This window comes from Trichoderma ghanense (genome assembly GCF_004382785.1).
Source record: "Trichoderma ghanense strain CCMA-1212 chromosome Unknown scaffold_4, whole genome shotgun sequence".
NCBI classification, from domain to species: domain Eukaryota; kingdom Fungi; phylum Ascomycota; class Sordariomycetes; order Hypocreales; family Hypocreaceae; genus Trichoderma; species Trichoderma ghanense.
In genome coordinates this window covers 2,093,113-2,113,945 of record NW_027395667.1, presented here as the reverse complement: position 1 = coordinate 2,113,945, position 20,833 = coordinate 2,093,113, and the positions used below count along the sequence as shown (strand labels likewise).

General features: G+C 54.1%; 5 protein-coding genes across 5 annotated transcripts; 2 read left to right on the top strand and 3 right to left on the bottom strand.

Annotated features, from left to right (window-relative positions):
- Positions 1–3,466: 3,466 nt before the first annotated feature.
- On the top strand, positions 3,467–5,110 carry CCMA1212_004866 (uncharacterized protein; the record flags this gene model as incomplete). Its single annotated transcript, XM_073702151.1, has 3 exons — positions 3,467–3,850; positions 4,037–4,503; positions 4,681–5,110. The coding sequence occupies 3 exons, from the start codon at positions 3,467–3,469 to the stop codon at positions 5,108–5,110; spliced, it is 1,281 nt and encodes a 426-aa protein (XP_073559447.1).
- A 1,192-nt stretch (positions 5,111–6,302) lies between these two features.
- On the top strand, positions 6,303–7,895 carry CCMA1212_004865 (uncharacterized protein; the record flags this gene model as incomplete). The annotated part of the gene is made up of 2 exons (XM_073702150.1): positions 6,303–6,917; positions 7,017–7,895. The coding sequence occupies 2 exons, from the start codon at positions 6,303–6,305 to the stop codon at positions 7,893–7,895; spliced, it is 1,494 nt and encodes a 497-aa protein (XP_073559615.1).
- A 2,637-nt stretch (positions 7,896–10,532) lies between these two features.
- CCMA1212_004863 (uncharacterized protein) lies at positions 10,533–14,727 on the bottom strand (the record flags this gene model as incomplete). Its single annotated transcript, XM_073702149.1, has 7 exons — positions 10,533–10,997; positions 11,196–11,398; positions 11,454–11,812; positions 11,894–12,471; positions 13,755–13,983; positions 14,198–14,225; positions 14,484–14,727. 7 exons carry the CDS (start codon positions 14,725–14,727, stop codon positions 10,533–10,535), a joined length of 2,106 nt encoding a protein of 701 aa, XP_073559449.1.
- A 1,218-nt stretch (positions 14,728–15,945) lies between these two features.
- Positions 15,946–17,334, bottom strand: CCMA1212_004862 (uncharacterized protein; the record flags this gene model as incomplete). Its single annotated transcript, XM_073702148.1, has 4 exons — positions 15,946–16,047; positions 16,141–16,224; positions 16,280–16,519; positions 17,053–17,334. The coding sequence occupies 4 exons, from the start codon at positions 17,332–17,334 to the stop codon at positions 15,946–15,948; spliced, it is 708 nt and encodes a 235-aa protein (XP_073559448.1).
- An 842-nt stretch (positions 17,335–18,176) lies between these two features.
- CCMA1212_004861 (Extracellular metalloprotease) lies at positions 18,177–19,163 on the bottom strand (the record flags this gene model as incomplete). Its single annotated transcript, XM_073702147.1, has 3 exons — positions 18,177–18,249; positions 18,335–18,852; positions 18,936–19,163. The coding sequence occupies 3 exons, from the start codon at positions 19,161–19,163 to the stop codon at positions 18,177–18,179; spliced, it is 819 nt and encodes a 272-aa protein (XP_073559451.1).
- Positions 19,164–20,833: the final 1,670 nt, after the last annotated feature.

The window sequence follows — 20,833 nt, the reverse complement described above, 5'->3', positions numbered from 1 at the left end:
GATTGCAGTTCGGGTCTGCCGCTCTAGGGCAGGCATGGGTGCGCGTCGACAGGGGCAGCTTGCCGTTGTTGGTCTTCCCACCACGCCTCCGGCCGGGACAGTACCTACCTTGCCCGCAAACGATACAAAGCATACCCATGTCGTTCGGGAAATGACCGCCTCGGTATGCAAGTCCAGGCACGGCGTGGACAGCAAAGGCATGTGCCAATGCCAGTGACGGGGCAAATCACCCGTACCTTGTGCAGTAGCACTCTTTCCTGCTCGGACAGGCGGCAACAGCACAAAGGGGGGAGAAGAATCAGAAGAATCATACCTACCTGCCTACTGCCAGTACCGCAAACTACGACACATGACCTGTCACTTGTGGCCTGCCACGCAGACAGTGAACCAAGGGGATATCTGGTCGGGGAAGAAGCAAAGAGCCGCCTTGGACCAGTTCAGCTGGGATCAAACAAACAGACTCAGCGCGGTGGAGCGCAGAAGGCCAGGGCCGAGGCCGTGTTCAGGGCCGAAGCCAAAGCCAAGCGGCTTGGAGCACGCAGCCCATGCATGCTGCGGCCGTCTTTTCAACCTGCAGCCCGTGGCGGGAAGAGACGGGCGCGGCGCGGAACCCCAGACGACAGCTGCGATTTTAGCGGCTTCGACTACTCCTTACTCGTTCAATCGCTCATAACCGCTACAGGCTACGAATGGCTACTGATAACTGCACTTGCTTGTGCTACTCAGAGGTTGTGTGTACGGAAGATCTTTCATACCAGATTCTCAGTCCTCCTGCCTTAGGTACCTTGGTAGGCAGGCAGGCGGCTGAAGCATTTCCGTCCCTGGCTGGGGTGTTTGACCGAGTACGAGGGTGTACAGTATTAACGATGGCGGAGAAAAGTCCCCCTGCAGCTTGCAAGGCACCACAACGAGGTACCTTATTGATTGGTGCCCAAGGGCTGAAGAACGAGGCATAAGGACGTACAAGTAAGGCAAGTTGACGACCCCCTTTTTTGTGGGGTCTGAGGAGCCCGGACGGCGTCTATAGTACAGCATCGTGCCGTGGATCAGCACCGCCAACCCCATTCAACGTCTGCTGTTGATGGTGAGCTATTACCAAACCACCTCCGAGCTGACTGGTGACTTGGAGGGCGGAAGACGGACTTGTCAGCTTGTCGACGTCGGCATGTCTCTCCCGGCTATTTGGTTATTTGTCCGTTCCGCGGAGAGCATGTCTCATAACCCCCACCATGATTTCTGGGTTGTGTCTCAGAAACCTCGCCGAATGCCTCACCGGGCTTCCAGCTTGTCATCTCATTGTCTTGCTTGCTCTTCCTCCTCTTTGCTTCTGTGGCTCCCATGACCCAAATCTTGACACACGACGAGGACCATCCGGCAGCACACACTCGCATACGAACAAGTGTCTCCTCCTCCTCTCTCTTTGGCAACTAATAAGGCACCACCTACCGAGATGAGGAATCCTATCAGTGCCATGATACAGCGGCTCTCAAGGCATCTAGGCCTGCTTCTGTGCTACCCTTACGCCAACCAGTTCAAACGGCTCTGTGCGAGTGCCTGTACCACAGCCAAGCGCACTACGACGGCGACGACGGTCCATTCCACCAGTGATGCCGCCAGCACGCGGACGCTGGGACTAGCAAGGATCTGCCCTTTGCCAGCCCTTGCGCCCTGCTCATGAGATTCGTACCTCTCTTGGAGGTGCGAAGGGCTAGTATAGGACCATGTATTAGCCAGGTGGGCAAGGCAAGGGAAACAGCTTGAAGAGAAGAGTGAAGAACAAACACACCTGGCAAATCCCTGACGCCTGCTTGAGTGGCTGCTACGGTACTTGTACATGCACGGTGGCCGCAGGGAGCTACCTGGTTTCCGCAGCACAGACTCAGGCCCCGGGAGGTACCCGACGTGTCGTTCCGGACACGCCTCCGCGGCTTCGTTGGGCACACGCCACTGGCCGCTCCCGCACTGTATTGGCTGGAACCCCAAGGGAAGAACTACCTTACAGTAGCAGGAGTGCAGCGGACGATTGGCATATTGAGTCGGTCTCTCTGGTGTCGCGAGTCTCAACAGCACAGCAACGGGCTGCGGGTTTTTGTGAAGAGCAGGGCTTCTCTTGAAAGCATGCTGGTAGGTCGGGCACAACACATCTGCACCTGGATCTACCCGCTTGCATTCAACCATTGCGTAATTGACCATGTGCAGCCATAGGGTACCATTTCGGCTGCTCTCATATTTGACGGCGCAGAATGATACACCACATGTTCCACGCAGTTGTTGTTTGTCGAAATAAGGAGCATCATAGGTAGGGTATAAGGTACAAGGTAGGTGAGGTACCTTAGTAGGTAAGGTAAGGTGCCAGGAAGACGAGGCCTGGGTGTATGGTCTTCGCACCTGCCTGGATATATAGCAAGTAGGTTCCTGCCTTGAGCACCCTCACCGACTGCCAAATCTTGCCATCCCTCTCAGAAACCCCCTCTCTTCAAATTTCCTCTCCCACTCGCCCTCTTGTCCTTTCATCCCATTTCACCTCCCTCTCCCTTTCTCTTCTTCATCGGCATCTCCCTTGGCCAGCGTCTCTCTACCTACCAACCGTAAGGTACCTTGACCTACCTTACTACTTTGTAGGTACGAGGTCGCTGAAAGGCACGAAGCACTCCGTACCCACCCGATAGCTTACAGGTACTAGGTAGTAGTCGATACCTACTTGCTTGAACTGCCTCGACGAGACGCCTCGCCTTGCCATTCCTGACGAGGCGTGTAATCCAGACGCACAGCTCTGCAGAGGCAAAGGAGAACGACAATTGCGGTCAAGAGAGCTGATGAGAAGCTGTCGAGCTGCCCGACCGTGCCTCTCCTCCCTCTCTGCAGCCCGACATCTGACGTGCCAGCTGGCTTCTACCGCCGCAATACCGCAAGCCTGCGCACTGCCGTCGTTCCTCAGTACCGGTGCCTGACCGACCCGACGGGCAGCTTGTTCGCATCGTGCCCTACCGATTCGACGTGGTGAGGCGTGTTCCATTGTTATCTCTCATTTGCGAAAAGTCTTCTTCCACCTACGCCCTCCTGTTCCTTTGTCCCGTCGCTATCCCTCGGCCCTCAACGGGTGATTCGTCCACCCGGGTACCTTTCCTTGCTCTTTGGCGTCCAAGGTATGTACCGATCTCACCCTGCCTTGCCTTGCCTCCCTACCTCCCGACCAATGCATCTCTTGTTTGTGCGCGCGGGAAAAAGCAGTTGTACCTATACCTAGGTACGGGGGCACCGAGGCCATCTATGCCTGCACCTCTCTGCAAATTGGGAGAGTGGATGGACAGATGGATGGAGTATGCGAGCCTGCAGACATGCAATGCTGCGTTCGTATGCGCACATACGAAAACGCATGCCTCTGTGCTGCCTTTCCCCTTTTCCCGTGCTCGCGTCTGCACTTGAGTGGTGCGGCAAGCTCGAGGAGGGATGCTGCATGAAAACGATGCGAAGCCATGCAGCGACCACTGCTTGCTTACGGAGCCCCTTCGTACGTGGCCGCAGACTGGGGCCATGCAGCAAGCAATGGCAGCGGAGGGAGCGAGAGGTGCTTGCAACGGGACGGCTACGCTCACGCTTTATGGCGGCTGTTGGTCGCTGTGCCAACAGCAGCTTTTCCAGCGTGCATTGCGCCACCAAGGTTTCCTGGGCATTCTGCCCACGGCTCCTCCCAGAATCTGGGCTTCTCCCTGTCTTGTCCGTCCCTCTGCCTGTCCGACCTCCATTCGCTGTCAATTTTCCCATAACGCCCATTTCCGCCCTTGTGTACTTTTGCCCTCCTCAGCCTGCTCCTCTGGCCCATCCCGACCCTCTTTTTCCGCGGGCGTATGTACATAGAGCATCCCATATTTCCCACCTGGATGACGCAACGTCGTGGCAGACGGAGCGCCTTTGTCTTTTGCGAGGGAGACGCTGTCCCGCTTTTGCAGACACGGACCGACATGTTCCACCTGACAAGCACGCTTCGCGGAAACAGAGAATGAAGAAAAGTCTAACATGACATACATTGCCCCAGGTCTCAGTTTCCGCATCCACAGTCAAGCACGACTCCCCGGTGGAACAGAACCTTGATATCGAGACACACGTTGCCTGGCTCCAGACAGGTACACACACACCTCTTGCGAGGGAGAGACTCCCAACAAGACCCCCTTTGGCCGAACCGCCCATCGACGCGACGACGAGACGACGAGGCATTCGTGCTTGTTACAGGGCCAGGTTCAGGCGAGCACAGCTGAAAGCCGAGCATCCATCCCGGGCTCTCACCACTCCCTTTCTTTCCCCCCATCTTGTCTCGGCAGCAGTTGCCTTATATCGTGCTATATCTCCTTTCGACATTGGACTCGTAGAGCACGCAGCTGCCGTGTTGCCGGGCTACGTCCACAAGATCCTCGAGGCTTGCTCCCCCCAGTGTCTCTGCTTCTGTGCGGCATCCATCGTCTGCCCCAACCAAGGCAAGTGGGCATTGGGTCATTGCAGCTTGCGGTTCGTTGTGCGGTGCTTCGTCGGTATCTGCAGCAGAGAGTAGAAGGGCTTGGAAAGCCAGAGGCAACGACGACAACAACGGCAGCAACAGCATCGACACAATAAACTTCCACCCGCACGCACAAGTCGGCACCCAAGCACCCACCTGCGGCACGCATACTTTCTAGGTACGCATAGCCTTGCTTGGATCCAACGCAACCAACAGCACCAGAGTTCCTGGGGCACTTCTCACGCACCGGGTGGTGTGTGGGCAGCTGAGTTTGCGCACAGGGTACATCGAGTACGGGGACGGCGCGCGACGCACGGAACGGCGAGCCTGACACTTGGAGAGAGAGAAACGCCCCCCTACCGCCACTGTACCTTGGGATACTTGCAGCTGCACTCTGCACACCAGGGCACCCAGGTACTCCGTTTCGGGGGTGCGGCGCCACGACGGCGACGACGGCCACGGCCTCTGCCTCTTGCTCTGCCTCTACCAAGAGACACTCCCAGCACCAGCGACTGCGCTACGAGCGCACTACCCAAGTTGACCAGCCAGCACCCGGCAGCTCTTTGGGCTCAACTACCTGACCTTACCTACCGACGGCTACTACCTACCTTACCTTAGCACCGGCGGGGACTGCGAGGCGACTCGTACAGGTACTTCACCTCCAGTACTATAGGCAGGTACCTACCTTAGCGACCGACCTACCTTACCTTACAGGCGAATCCAGCACCTCACCCTGGAGGCACTCCCCTAATCCCCCCGTCGTCGCGCTACGCACCAGCGCTAGAGGGCACCCACTAGCCCCCTAGCTCTAGCGTCTTGCCCTGCCTTAGCTGGGCCACAGCGCTGGGAACGGCACGACACCGGCCCATCCGCCCGCCTTTACATTCCCGCTCGCCGCCGTCTCGTCTTTTTTCCTGCGTCCTCATTTATCTCGTCCCCCCCTCCTTCACCTCTGCACCCCACCAAAAACCCTTCCCTCTCCAACTCGCCTCGAGTCTGCTGCACCGAAGAGCCTACATACTGTATCTTGGGGCCAGCCCAGCACGCGAGTCCCTTTTTGAACTCTTTCTTTTCCCTTCCACGTCTCCCCATACTGCCCTCCGTCTCCGTCTCCGTCTCCGTCTCTCCTTCTCTCTTCAATCTTGTGCTCGCCCTTTCGTTTCAACGCACGATAATAGATATCCAATCCCTCGTCCACGGCCACGCGGCTACGGCGAGACAATCAAAGCAGGCCCTGTCCCGTCGCCGGCTAGGCCCATTGCCGTGTGTCTTGTCTTGTCTTGTCTGTCTCTTCGCTTCTAGCGTGGCGTTCCTCCCGGGGGGGCGCCTGCATCTTTGCACATATAGCCTCTGCAGCCACCTCCAGCCGCTGCCACCACATCTTCTTCCGTCTGCGACCAAGCCGAACCCCAAAGGTAGACAGGTCGAACCACGAGTATCTTTTTTTTTTCTCTCTCTCGAATTGGGCTCGACTCTCCCTTTCATTCTACTTGTTCATTCTACCTCCACACAACCTTAGAGAAGCAGTTTGTTTCTTTCCTGCAGCTCATCCCTCTCTACTCAAACCCTCCGCATACGCCAACGCTTCTCTCCTTCTGCCGGACCCTCGACGTCCCTGTGGTCTCCGAAGCCCAAGCATCCTCGTTTGTCGGCGCCCTGTTTCGATAACTCGGGCCCGCCAGATGCTCTTTCGCTTCTTCACCAGCAATTGGGAATTGGTTGGAGGTTTTGGGATCATTCGACTCACCTGCTAAACGGCGGCACACTTCTTTCTGTCCCGCCACCTCTCGTATCCTATTTTCAGCAGAGCATGGCAGAGGATCGACATCGCCAGGAGCATCCTCAGCAACCACGGCCCGAGGATATCAAACAGTACCAACCTCTGCCCTCGTACTACCACCACGTCCCTCCCCGGGACGCACCCCCTTCGGATACCGAAAGCAGTGCCCATTCTCGAAGCAGCATGGCAACCTCAGTCACCTTGCCGTCCATCCACGACCCCCGGCCCAGCAGCTACGGCCCCCCTCTTCCAGCTGGCCGAGGCTACGTGAGCGACCCGCGATATGCGTCTCCGAATGCCGTCAATGGCTATCCTCCACCCCCCGGAAGCCAACAGCAGCCGGCCGCATACCTCCCCCCTCTGCAGGCTCAGTCAGACCCGCGGTCTGCATACCCTCCACCCGAGCCGCGAGGTGCATACTACGACGACCGCCGTCCTCCTCCGCACCCGGCCTATCATGACCAGTACTCCACAGACTATTACTACCGTGGACTCCCGCAAGCCCACCATAACGGTTATGCTCACGAATACGCGCGCCCTCCTCCTGGCTACGCACAGGACTATGGCCAGCCGGGCATGGATCGCCCCCGGGAAGCTCCCAGGCAGCGGACTTCCATTGCCTGCAGGTATTGCAGGAAACGAAAGGTTTGTCACGCAGTGTGCATCAGCCCTTGTGTGTCCGTTATTGTCACCCTGCCTGTCGGATCTGCCGGTAGCTAACTCGTGCTCCCTTGCGCTCTCCAGATTCGCTGCAGCGGCCACCAGAACGCTCCCGGCGGCAAGTGTCAGAATTGCGCTCGGATGAACCAGGAATGCATCTTTCAACCTGTCAGCTCGTCAAGCTCCACGGCCTTTATCCCCGTCTCGGCCGTCCCCGGAGGCGTGCCCCCCGGGACGCAGTTGTTCGGAGCCTACGGCCAGCCTCTGGCCCCGAGCACCGTGCCTCACCCTCACCCTCATCATCCGCAACACCACCCACAACATCCGTCTCACGCTTATGCACCGCCGGCGGGTCCGCCACACCCACCGCCCGGGGCTTATTACCATCCGCCGGCCCAGTCACCCACCGATTCGTATTCCTCCTACGGGGACCTGAGGGGAGACCTGAGAGGAGATATGAGGGGGGATTTGAGGGGGGATTTGAGGGGAGACCTCAGAGGGGACCTCAGGGCGGACGACCAGAAGGTAGGACGAAGACGCCGCAGGTCGTCGCAAGATCTGGATGACGCATATAGGCTGCCTCCTCCTCGAGCTGGCGGAATGGAGGATGATCACCGGCGAAGATCTCCTGCCGAACTTTCCAACAACAGCAGTCCCCGCAGCTTAAGCTACTCGCGTTACTCAGGGGCTGCCAGACACAGCCCCCGAAACCCAGCTCTACCGCACCCCTCCAGTGTCGGCACCGCTGATGGGCGCTCCCCTATCACACAGCAGAATGGATCAAGCGGATCATCGACGCCGGCACGATCGGGCCCTCCAACCAGCCAGTCGCAGCAGTCAAACTCCATTATGAGTCTTAGCAACCTCGTGGACAAGAACGACATCGACAAAACGATGATTGAGCGTCTTAACCGACCTCGAGACACGGGTTCTGGCCAGAGCCAAAGAGAGCCCTCTCGCTAAAGACGTGTCTTTTGGCACCGCTATTGAAGCGTTTCCCCTTTTGATCGAGGGAAGATTAATGATGCCGGGCACGCGGCAAAGGATGGTGATGGAAGAGAGAACACAAGACTGGAATCCTCGGAGTGTCAAGTAGACCTCACGAATGAACAGCGGAACTCAGCGAACCGATACATTCCGTCTCATTATTCTATCCTCGATATCTTCCCGGTGTCCGACGCTTCATTAGGCGCGTCAACTGCCATATGTGCGACACTCCCTTTTCCCTTACTCCTTCCTCTCGTAAGAAACGAGAAGAAGAACGAAACCGCCACGAAGGAAAACAAATTAAAAAGAAAAAAAAAATGGGAAAAGGAGGAAAAAGGAAAAAAAAGGGAGAGAGAGAGAGAGAGAGAGGAGCTGAGCTCCTGTCTTTCCGCTGCACATCATACGTTATTATACTTTTTGGAAGATAGAAAAGGAGGGTGGGAGATCCCAGGGGTTTCCCAATACCGACGTCTTACTTTCATCCTTGTCTATTATTTTCTCTTCTGATTTCTACCTCTTTCGTCTTTCTCTCTTCTCAGGACGACATTCTTCCCAAGGTTTCCTGTTTTCATTTTCTCTTTACCAGATAAGACGGACTCGCCTCACGGCACCACCATGTTTGAAACGATTGGGGACTGAATTACGCGATGATACGATGCTTTCTTGTTTTCCTCCTCTTGTCTTCTCAGTTTTGTTATGTCGGTTTGTCTCTTAATTTTTTTTTTCTGTTTTTCATAACTTTTTTTATTTATTTTTTGTTTTTTTTTTTGTTTTGAGGGCCCCCCCTTTTCCCTTCGTTGACCCTTTGCATTCGAGGGTGTGACAAAAAACACTCCATTTTGTACGTCGGTTGGCATCAAGATCTGGAAAGTCGAGCGAGACGGGTACGAGGATGACGGCAGCATGGTAAATGTGGCTCACTGGGAAGCAGGCTGGCAAAATTCCTTTGTTGGGTCAATGGTAAAAGGAGCCTCGGACTTGGCTGATGGGTTGGTGGATATACGGTTCGGAACGGGCTTGGGTGAAGCTATACCGGGCGGCAGGGGGCTTGCCAAAGGGAAGGTACTTTGTCTTTGAGATTTTGAATATGTCCTATAGTGCGTGATAAACAAGACGTCAGTTGATTTTGGCTAATTACCATGAACAGAGTGCCAAGTGATGGACGGCTACCGTGGCTCGTCAAGAGCGTCGGCACATGTGGGATACGATGTGTCTGGTCAGCTGTTGGATGCTTGGACGAGGAGAATGCAGCTGGGAGACACGCATTGTTTGTCCCGGTCACATCCCCCCATCCACGTTGGCTCTTTTTTTCCCTAGCAGAAGCAGGTTTGTCCTGATACGGCGTCGCCTCGCCGCTCTTGGTAAGGGACAGAATCGTGTCCGCTTATCGTTCCTATACGCCCCCATGCCAAGGTCAGAGGCACTAACAGGAGGAAAATGGAGACAAGAAGATGGGGACTAGACGGAAAAGAAACCCCGCCCGCTCTTCACTCTCCAGCTTGTGTGTTTGTACTGTACTTTGTATGACTGTGAATGAAAGGGGCCCCTCCCGCCCACGCTCGCTCTCTCCTCTGGCAGTGGCTCCCCCCTGAAAACGCGAGGAATGGGCGAAAAGGCACAACCCAGGCAGCAGCAACTTCTTGTGACCATTCACATTACTATCATCACGGGGAGAGAGAGCATGACACGACTGTAGCTCCCTTTGCTGTCCCTCTTCTTGCTTGGGCCGTAGCTTTTGCTCTCTGAGAGAGACCGATGGAGTAGGCGAGTACGAGGTAGAGAAGGACAGCGAGGCAGAGACGGGGAGAAGGAGAGAGTGTATGCGTGCGTGTGTGAAAGCGTGAGAGAGGAGAGGCCGACTCTAAGGTGGCAGGTGATCCTCTGGCATAACCCATTGGCACGCGGTGGCTTGGGGCAAACACGGAATGTCGGTCTGCCACCATCTGCAAGTACATGCTCCGCACTTGCTTCATGAGCTCAACAACACATGGAGGCTGAGAGCGCATGCATGCAACCCAGAGTCGTTCGCACGTACGGGGGCCCTTGATGGACATTGAATGGGAGATATGACAGTATGTAGTGGACGGCTGGGCTCAAGGAGGGGGCTCTGGGGCTTTTCTCGACTAGTCCTCGCCCTTCTGCAGATACGGTGATCGAATCGGACGAGGTAAAGGGGTTCTCAGTGTCCTCAATGCGTGTAGAAAGAAGGCTGGTCCCTGTCTCGTTTGCTAGCAAAGACAGGGAGGGAGGGGTTTGTCAAGAATTTTTTTTTTTTTCCCTTCTCCTCCTTTGACGCCAGAGAGATCTGCTGTGATTGGCAGCGGTGGAATTGACGTTGCCCTCATACGAACGCCCTCCAGATGTGACTCTGGCTGCCCGCCAACTGCCCGGAAGGGAACACATCGCCTTTCGAGGTGCAACGGCTGTGAGAGATGACCGCTGAAGATGTCAATCGCGACCAGAGCGCTCAAGGAGATGGGACGGTGGTCTTAGCTAGATGTGCTAAGCTGTAGCGGGCGGCCCATTGCAGCAGGCCTTGACGGCTCTGGAGCTAGAGACCTTGATCCCGCGGCACCGGTCGGATCGCCTCGCCGTTTCCTACTCCAATGGATGCTAAACGGATATGAAAAGGCTAGAGGGGCTCTTGGGTACGTGCTGTGTACCTGAAGGAGGTGTCCGATACCTGGAGTTGAGTTTGATGATCGGTTTGTGAGGGCTAAAGGAGTTGTAGGCAAGAACTTCAGCGGAGCAGATCCAGACCATGACTCTGACGGTGTGTCGAAAGAGAAGTATGAGAGCGTGACAGATCCAGTACGGATCAAAAAACTGACTGCTTGCCCCTAGCGGCTTCACAGTAGAGGTATGTGAAAAGAGAACAAGGGGGGCTGATGCTGATGATGGAGCCAGGGACTTGAGTTTGATTTTCCAGAGACTTCCAAGTTGGCAGTCCTCAATGGCACTGTGACGGGGTTTGAGGAGCCAGGGCCAAAGAGAGAGAGCTTGTACTCGGTTAGCCTGCCCAGCAATGACACGACGGAATCGAAGGGTGGGAGACCAGTCAAAGACAGCAGGGACAGCCTGGGATCGAAGCAGCCGCTCACAAACTAGTAACAGCGCCGGTGGCGCAAGGAGCACAATCGGACAACATGCCTAGGAGCGGATGCGGACCTCCGGAGGGGTGAAGGAAAGTAGCAGTACCCAGTACTGCCGAGTTAACTCTCTTGGAAAACAGCTTGGTTTGGACTTCATTCACACGATGTTGGCACGCCCCCTTACGAAGCGGACACTATGATAAGCCACGGCATTCTTCTCTTCGCAAGTCTCTCTCGGCTGTGGCAACATCAAGGACTTTGCACACCCTGTTGCGAGGGAATGAGGCTCCTCATGATGGTGAGGCAAGCAAAAGGGGGCGAGTGACGACGCACCATTCATCTCGAGGCCAGTATGAGTTTCGCCTCCTAGGCTGGGAAGAGGGCGTCCTTGTTGGATCTAGTAGTAGGCTTCAATAGAGACAATAGGGGGGTGACGACTGACGCGCACAGTTCTCCTTCTTCTCGAGGCGAGTCAGCACAGCGACGGCCCAGTCTTCGGTCAAGAGCAAGGAGGGTCCCGGTACAACGTTAGGGCCTCGCCGCCTCACCCAGGCGGACCGACGCTTGACAGGCAGCGCGAGAGACGGGTGGAACTTGCTGAGGCAATAGAGTTCGTCGCTGGCGGCAGCGGAACGGGTTCTTGTGGCCGCGAGCTTCAAGCGCGCCGTCAGTCGCATGCTGGCGTCTTTGATTTGCTGGTCAGATACGCCGAAGCATCGTCCATGAGGGTATGGGAGAGCGGAGGAGAGGCCGCCTTCGAGGAGTGGGAAGCGCTGGCTGGCGGCTGACGGACGGGCGTGTCTGTTTGTGATTTTTCCCTAATGCCCTTGGTTCGAGTTAGTGCTCCAGCATCTTCTTGTGGCCTCGAGAAAGAGCACGTACTGCTTGTTACCCCGTTCCACTAGCCCACCGGCTAGACCAAGTTCTCGTCCGGACTGGGTGGGTTGAGTGGACTGGGTGGTGACGTTTCTGTCCGCCGTTCTCGGAATATGCCATGGCGAACACTCGGGACAAGGCGGCAAACAGGTCGAGATGTTTGAGCAACTATGGCCATGAATGGCCATATTCGTACGAGTTGCCCAGGTCTCTAATCTCGCGGACACTCGAGGAAACTCGACCTGGGGACCAAGCGCGAGACAGGAGCCAAGTGGCGGCTCGAGAGGCTGAATATCCGCAGTTGGGTAGACGAAGAGGAGAGGTATGATGGGTACCTTACAGTACTTCATACTCAGGCGCTTGCCTAGAGAAGAAGAAGTATCTTGCCGGCGCTCAGAAGCGGGTGAGGCGAGGTACGTAAGTACTAAGGTAGAGACTTGGAGGAAGAGGGAGAGCGTAACGACACAGCACGCGAGTCTCCGGGAAACTTGTGGCTTGATGGCGTGTGGTGGTGGCAGTCGGGTAGGAAGTAGGTACTGTGACTTGATCGCTTCGGCTTGGGGTAACTGAGACAAGACCAGATACTAGGTGTTCTTAGTAGAGATTGGCATAACCTCGAACCGCCGTCTAATGTAATCGTACGGGGGAAGCACAAAGAATGGAAAAGAAAAGGGTCGCGTTTCTCATTTTCTAAAATCATTGAGCTGTGAAAGAAGACGAAACTGCTTTGAGGCGACCTACAGAAGAAAGGAGGGAGCGAGGGGAAGAGGCGTGGAATCAAGAGGCATAGCTTGACTGAAGCGAAAAGGAAAGAATGATCACGAAGAGAGGCGAAACAAAAACAAGAGGAGACTTCAGAGTACAGAATGAAACCCAGGGCAGTTGCTGCCTTTGGCCTCAAAAGGCTGGGCAGCTCCCGAGAACCCGTGACTCGGGAGACAAAGATATCATGCGATCGCGCCTGCCTGCTGTGCAGATTGCAGTAATCAGCACGGCAGTAACGCTTTGCGTGCCTCCTGCCTCCTTGGAGGTGTCTTTATCGAACGCCTGCCCAACTGAAGCTGGTGCTCCTTTGTTTTCAGGGGCTTTTGATTTCACCACTGTCTTTGTTCTTTTTCCACCGAGGAGCACGTTGCATGTTTATCATTCCTACAATGACTAGATACGGTTGGCGAGCAAGTTGAGCAAGCAAGCAATTGCGGCAATACGCATCCCGTTTAGCTTTTCTTGTTCTTGTCTTTTTTTACTTGGCATCGGATGCCTCAAGGCATCCCATGAACTGATAGCATTCCCGCATCGAAGGCCCGAATGATACATAGATGGATGACCTTGCTCGAGTCATGCATCTATTTGTTAGAAAATGAAGAAAAAAAAAAGTGTACAACAACGACCTGTGAATTGGACATCTCCGTGATATTATTCCGGATTCGGTGCCTGGTATGAGCCAAATCGTCAGGGGGCCGCGGCTGGAATGCAAATGACGATTTTGACTCCAGTACCTTGAAGCACACAAAAATTACAGTACTTCTTAAAATGATGCTAAAATGGTTGCCGAATCTCTACTCTCGGGATCACTCTCTACTCGCTTTTACCTGGCCTTCTTTCCACTTCCGGTGTCCTAACACAACTGTGGCTGGCAAAGGACGAGCTAACAGCACTGTGATGTAGAGTCCGATCCAGGAGGCGTCCTTCATTCTTTGGCCACACAGAGAGGTCTGAGCCCTATCCGACAATTCCCTTCGACTACGCCACCTGCCACCCCGAGGACTGACCTGTTCGAGCACGGCGCCGCCCGAAATGGCCCGAGACGCGAGAAGTAAAGGGGTCTCAAGGAACCAGTGGGCGCCTCCCACAACCGAGAACGAACTAAGCTGGAACTTGAAGCAAGAGAGAGTAAGGAGGGGGTAGGAGGAGGAGGGAGAGGAGGGAAACGAATGAGATTCGAGGCCGGCGTGCCCGAGCGTGGGGACGTCTCCAAGTCCTCCTCCTCGAGGAGAGACTCTGCCGTGGTCGAGAACACAGTATACTGCCTGGGATGAAACGAAAGGAGAGAAAATCCTCCTCCACCAGTCTCGTCGGCAGTGTCAGATGACGGGCTGAGGTGAGGTGAGCACGGGATGCTTCGTCCATCGTATCATGATGAGTTGGTGTTGGAGGAGTCAAGGGAGTTGTGTCAACTTCTCCTAGATACATCCCTTGGTAACTTGGGTAGCTGGGAAAGAGTTTTCTCCCGTCCATCCATCTATCGAGACGCCCCAAGCCATCCATCCGCCCACTCGTCGCCATATCCACCCATCCAGTGCCACGCACGCATCTCCGAGGGAGGCGAGCTGTACGTCTTAATCAAGTTAGAGCCGGGTGCTCTGCTCTCTGGGAAGTGCTATGTACAAGGGATTTCCCCTTACGCAAGGTAGAGCGACTTCTGGCTTCAAGGAGGGCAACCTAGAATATCTAGCAACGCATGTGGCAGCCTCAACCAAAGAGTGTCTGTGCCATTTGCTTGGCTAAAACGCACGAAAGTGATATCAATCATCTCTGGTTGAGAGAGCGCTGCGTCGAGGTGGCGGCTGTTGAAGGTAGAGATATAGACATCTACCTGTGGCGCGGGCTTTGTGATCTTGCGGATAGCCCCAAGGATCGGTGGCGTCGCTCAGATGGTGGTAGGTTGTCTCGTCTGGATTTCCTTCCAAGTCTACTTCTTCGATAGGAGGCTGAGCCAAGGCTATGAGTATCCAGTCTTCGACATCCTCAATCATCAGAATGATCAGTCTCTGAAGATCGTCGGGGAACTGTCGAAGCTCCAGGAGAAAGTCACGGAGGTCGAGGTTCGGTTCATCCATAGCGGAATTCTGCCACAGGGACACTACAGAATAGGCTTTGGCCAGAGGTCAGGGGGAGGTCCTTATAGGAAAGCCGAGGCCGTGATAATGCCTTACCGGAGAATCAATTGAAGGGAAAGTCAGCCCGCCTTCAATTGTGACGTTCTTCTAGGGATACCGGATATCTGCTTAGGAGGGTGCAACAGGTTGCTGAAGGCGTTGTTGAGCGTGCAGGGCTAACGATGCTGGAAAGAGAAGAAGTTGGTGCTGGCAGCGAGAATTCAAAGACGGAGGGAGGAATATCGCTTGTGCTTTGATTTTCTCGCCCCTTTTTCTGCGTGGGTTTTCGCTACGAAGCCGGCAAGGAAGGCGAGAGACAGCTGGAGGCAGTTGCCAAAGAAACGGGGGCGCGGCTGCCATTGCATTCACCACATCGCTGACCAAAATAGCCACATAGGATTGAGTGGAAGAACCTGATAGTAACTCATCCGAGTTCGGGGCTCCAAGCGGTGGACGAATGAGACAGAGTTGGACCCCTTTCTCGTAAGAATTTGCTTGTTCTCTACATGCTCGTCTACGACACTGTCAAGGCGGTTGATATCGAAATGTATCTGGAACCACGTTGATGCGTCTAATGCCCCGCTAATGACGGCTCGTCCCTTTGGTTGTCGGTCCAAAGGGGGGATCGGGCGTCGTTCGGACCAATGGGCTACAGGCTGGGCTTCTTAGTGACGACGGGCTAACTGGAAGAAGTTGGGCCATCGTCTTAGGAGCAGGGATGGGAGATGCTATGCATAGATCAACGAGTGGGAGGATGCCGAGAGACAGCTTTGATGCAGCAGGGATGTCGAGATATGCTTCCTTTGGGACGAGACCAGAAACTATGAGAGAAGATAGGCAACCTAATAAACATGGCCGGGATAGCATGACAGCGGGTGGCGAGCCCTGTCAGCTTCTGAACTATATCATCAGTCCCTCTGTGGCCCTCTGCGTGTCCACAGCAGAGTCCGCTTCGTTGTCAAGAATGACGTTTCGTATTCTCCTTCCCGCTGCTTCAGGTTGCTAGCAGTCAACAGTCCTTCATTCAGCGTGCCTTTGGCAGCCTGTATACCAGGCGCAATGGATCCGCAGAACCAAAAATATCAAGGGTCGACATTCGTCGTAGCCGTCGTGGCGAGCTTCCCGCATTGTCTGGGCATCCAGCATTGACGTTCATCTCCGCCTCATTGAGTCGAGGGCCTAGATGAATGGAAAGGCCATAATGAGGGTGAGGAGTTGTTCCACCACCACTCCGGCGATGAGGCACGACGCATCGGACGTGTTCCAGTTGACCACATGGCCCTGTAGACACGAAGCGTCAGTCGGTTGTTTATCGTATCCCGGAAAGGCAGATCAAGAACAAGAGGATGCTGTCGAAGTCTGAGAGGATCTTACAATAAGGCACGTCCCTGCATGAAAGCCTGCAACAAGCACGTAGACGGCTAGAAACTGGAGCTTGAAAACAGCCCAGTTCCCGTTCTTGTTTCCTGTCAGCCACGCGTTGCTTTGATTTTCGAATCGTCAGCCGACCTACTTCTCTCCAGGCACGCGGAAGCTGGACAAGCAACTCGCCCAGAAACTCGATCAAGGCGTGAGGCATCTTGATTTGTCGGTAGACGAGATCGTTTGAAGCTTTGGAAGGAACAAAGTTGGATGCGGAGTGGCTGCAGAACGGTCGGTGCTTTTGAGAGGTGAAAATACAAGACACGAAACTCCTTTTCAAGGTAATGCAGAGGTTTAGAAGATTGAACAGAGGGGAGGGAGCAGCAGGCAGCTGTCGGATGGCAATAACCAGAGAGGCATCACGTGAGGGGCCGGCTCCAGGGGTTTCGAATATTTACACCTGTTGTCAGAGGATGCCGTTTCCTATAGGACGAGGATAATTCTTCGATTATTATTCTTGACAAACATGTATCTCCATGGAACCTCTGTACGTGTTGAACTTGCTCTATGCGCGGTTCTCAGATGCTACTTTTCTCCCAAGTTGGTAGCTGTCCCTACATTACGTAGCCGTAGAAGCATCTCTTGATACCAGGACAACATGTCTAGACTGCTCGAGTAGCTGCAACCTTAGAGAAATCCCTGTCAAGGGAAAAGAAAAAGGGAAAAAAACCCCCATCATGATACATGTCCTTAGGACAAGGGAGTAGTCTGGTGTCGTCGAATCCCATCCATAACGCCTGTCAACCCCACAGTGGGAACTTATCAGAGAACAAAAGGAGAAGAGAAGGTTCAGGATCTCTTTGCCTTGGTCCATCCATTCCCCCTTCTTCGGGTCTTGCGAGCCTGCGTCGTCTTCTTCTGTACGCCTGCCTGTCCCGGCCGTTTGGCTTCTTCCTTTTTCACGGACTCGATCCGCTTCTCTAGCCTTTCCTTATCAGCAACGACGTCCAGAAAGCCCCTGTAGATGTTGGCTCGTCTCTCGTCGTAGCTAACATCCGCTACTGGACCTTCCGTCTCTGGATCATGATGGCCATCTGGCGGCGAGAAGCCCAAGTCTTGTAGCAGCTTCAGCATCATCTGATGCATCCCATGCACAAGTTCCAACTCTTCTAGAAGCCCCAGCTGCTCGTTTGCTTGTTTTCGCATATTGTCTGGTCCGCTTAATAGTAGATGATATTCTTCTCGAAAATTGCAGGATGTCGTATCGATGAAGAAGATGGTAGGGGAAACCGAGATCTTCGTATGCGGGCTCGACCTATCATCAGCATTCAAGATTGGCCATCAGAAGAGAATGGACGAATGGACTTACCGTCTTGTGATAATGGAGAAAGAGTATGGGAAAATAAATTAGTTGGCAAACAGACTCGCTAAAGAGATTCAAGTGATGTTTGCAAGGCAAAGGACTCAGTGAAGGACTCGGCCTTGGTATGGTGTTTTAGGGCATGCTCCCTGGAAACTCCAGGTGCGTGTCACCGCCTGGCAGTTTGAAAGACAAGGCAGTGAACCTCCTCAACATGGACATGACTGGCAGACTCTCTTTGTGTCTTTTTCCTTTTGAACGCGACCCTGAAAGAACGACAGTACTTTTGTTTGCTCGCTCTTAGAGTTCAGTCACTGTGGCTCAGGTCTTCAAAAACACAATCGCTGAGCAGGCGGCACAAAGGGGGGAAAAAAAGAGAGAGCCAGAAATGGACAGTCTCAAACCCAAAGTCGGTTGGGTGCGATGCTTTGATGTTTTCTATCGTCAACGAGATTGTATTGTCCCCTTCCAAGTATATTCCTTTCTTAAATGCAAAAAGGCCTCTGCTGTTCCCTTTCCAACTCACCGTCGCGTCAGTATACTGCGATTACCTCCTCCCAAATCCAACATCTATGCGTGGCAATATGATACCCGTCTCTCGGGCATTGCAGATGATGGTCTGCCATGATAAACCAGATTTATATGGGTACCTTTTCAACACACTCCTTCTCTCGTCTCTTCGCGTTCCTTATGCTCGATACGCGTACCAGACTTTCCTCATCCGATTCATCTGGCCGGGCGTGAACTCTCTATAGCAGGCACTGCCGGGCTAAGGTCAGTATGGATGCACAACTCCAGAGACGCTTACACAAGTATAGGCAGAAAAAGGCAATGCCCCCGACTCACTCGGAAGAATAGTCCATAAAGTTGTGAAATGCATCCTGGCCCGGTTGTTCAGGACAAGAATCTTGCCCTTCGGGGGGGCATCCGTCTGACGCAGCCGCTTGCGCGGGGGTATCGTCGACAAAGTCGCCGTCGCCATCGCAACCCCCTTCAAAGGTATGCCATAGCCCGAACCAGTGCCCGACCTCGTGGGTCACCGTCTTGCCCAGGTTATAGTTGACTGCACTGCCGCCAGGGACAGTATCCGAGCGAATGGTACAGCCATCTTCCCAGATGCCGTTTACGAGGTCGTCGCCCGTTGCTGGCATCGAGCAGAAGCCATAGTAATGGAGTGTGGGAACGAAGTAGAGATTGAGATCTCCATAGTTGCCCTTGCGAAGCTGGTGCCACATGCCGTGGAGATCAGTACCGTTCGCCCATGTGGCGTTGCTGGTTCGATCGATGTTTCTCAAGCTGAAGAAGATGCCGGCCGGTGCATAGTCGGCACCAAGGACTTCGAGCTGCTTGTGAACGACGTCGTCCTATTCAGTGTCGCGTTGTTAGGCCAGACTTGCGGGAACTACGGGGTAGGAAGAAGGAGGGCGGAGGAGAGACTGCGACGTACGCTGATATTCCCTGCTGTATCATCCTGTGATCTCGCGACGATGTGTATATACACATCGACGTTAATCTTCGAGGCGGATCTCTGGCTTAGCTTCGAGTTACCGGCCTCTGCCTGCGCGAGTCGCTTTGACAGCGCCATGAACCCGGCGTTGGCTACTGAGCCGCATCTGAAGTCGCTGGAATTCGCTGCACCTTGTGTGATTGCCAAGGCAACAGTCGGCGTCGCCATGGCGGCCGCTGCGAAGAGGTGCCATGGCAACATGATGAGAACAGTATCCGCACAAATGGTGTGGATTGCCAACAAAAAAGGGGGAAGGCGGACGACGTTGGAGAAGTGAACAACGATGACGCTCGGGCAATGTCTAGGGCGGTACACCTTATAAAGGAAGAAAAATTTGGCGAAAGGGCACACACACAGAAAACGCAAAAAGAACTGAAAAGGAAATGGAATCAAGAGGGCAAGAAAGAAGGATAACTGGACCGGTAGGTAGCCAACGCAGCTGGTGCCTTTCGTTAGCCACAAAGTATAACCTCAAGCCTCCAAGTTTGATTTGAGTTCTGTGCGTCTGTACCTGACTTTACCTGATATGACGGACTTCTCGACTCGGAGCACCGTAAATTCCATGCTGTACCTTGTGTGAAAAACAGCACTCGAATGCATTTGTAGGTCGACAACGACCTGTCAGTAGGTTGGTGCTTCGACATCTGCTTGGTCTGTCAGTCGAAGTCTCCACCTACCTCGTGATGAAACTTGCTTTCTCAGAGACATCTTATTTGAACAGTAGATAAAATTGATTCGTTGGCTTCGGGAAGCCCTAGAAAAGAAGGTCGGAGCAAGGGACAGTGGCACTTTGCGAGCCCATGACGTGGATGGCGGCTCAAGGCGTCTCCGTCTCGCACTTTTCCAGACGACGCCATCTGAGGCTGCAGCGATGTTCAAAGGGAAACATAATGCTGATAGCGAAGGACAGATGCTGGTGGATGGCGAAGGAGGGGAGGGATGGAGAGATGGAGAGACTAAAGTTGGGACGAGGAACAATGACCATGATCCTGCCCTGCTCACCGCCCGCGAGATACGATCTGATCAGGGTACCAACCAACCTTCTACCTTACTACGTTTGACCATTCTCTTGTCTCTTCCAAGCAATAGAGAAAGAATGGTACGAGGCGGATGTCTTAGCAACATCGGAACAGGCATCAACGCCGAATTAGTAACGGGATCCATGCCCGGGTAGTGTCAACTGAGCGGTTCACAAGGCTCTTCATCAGTCATGATAAACCCGCTCTGGGTGCTCTGGTATCAATGGGACTCGACAGAAACACAAACCGACTATCTACTACTATTATACAAAGGTACTCATCTTTCATCGTCATCTGTCTCCTGTCTCTCAACGCTAAGCCGGTCACCTCCCATCCCACGCCGTATCCGAATTATCAGCAGCCCCCCTGCGCTCTTTGCCTCATACAGCCGAATACGTCGCCAGCCGTTTTGCTACAACTTCATCCATCAAATGGCCATCACAAGCCCCTTGTTCGTATTCGAACGGGTGTATTCAAAGGAATGTGGTCAAAGGAGACAGCCGATGATGTATGACCCTTCTTTGCACCATTGGTTCAATCGCACAAATCCTTTACCGAGCCATGTCACATGCGAAACATCCCACACTCCCAAGTATTCACTTGCAACCACGGTCTGGAAATCCAAACATGGGCCAGCTCCAGGTCACGTTGATTCGGGGGTGAGTTGCGCTTCTGATACGTATAGATAGATATAAGCGATATGTATTTCTGTCTGAGCCATGAACCGCTCGCATCCTCGCTTAACGTTGAAATGGGTATTCCGTCAAATGAAAAAGGGCATGGCAAACGCAATGGGTAGTCTGGAAAGAGGCAAACGCG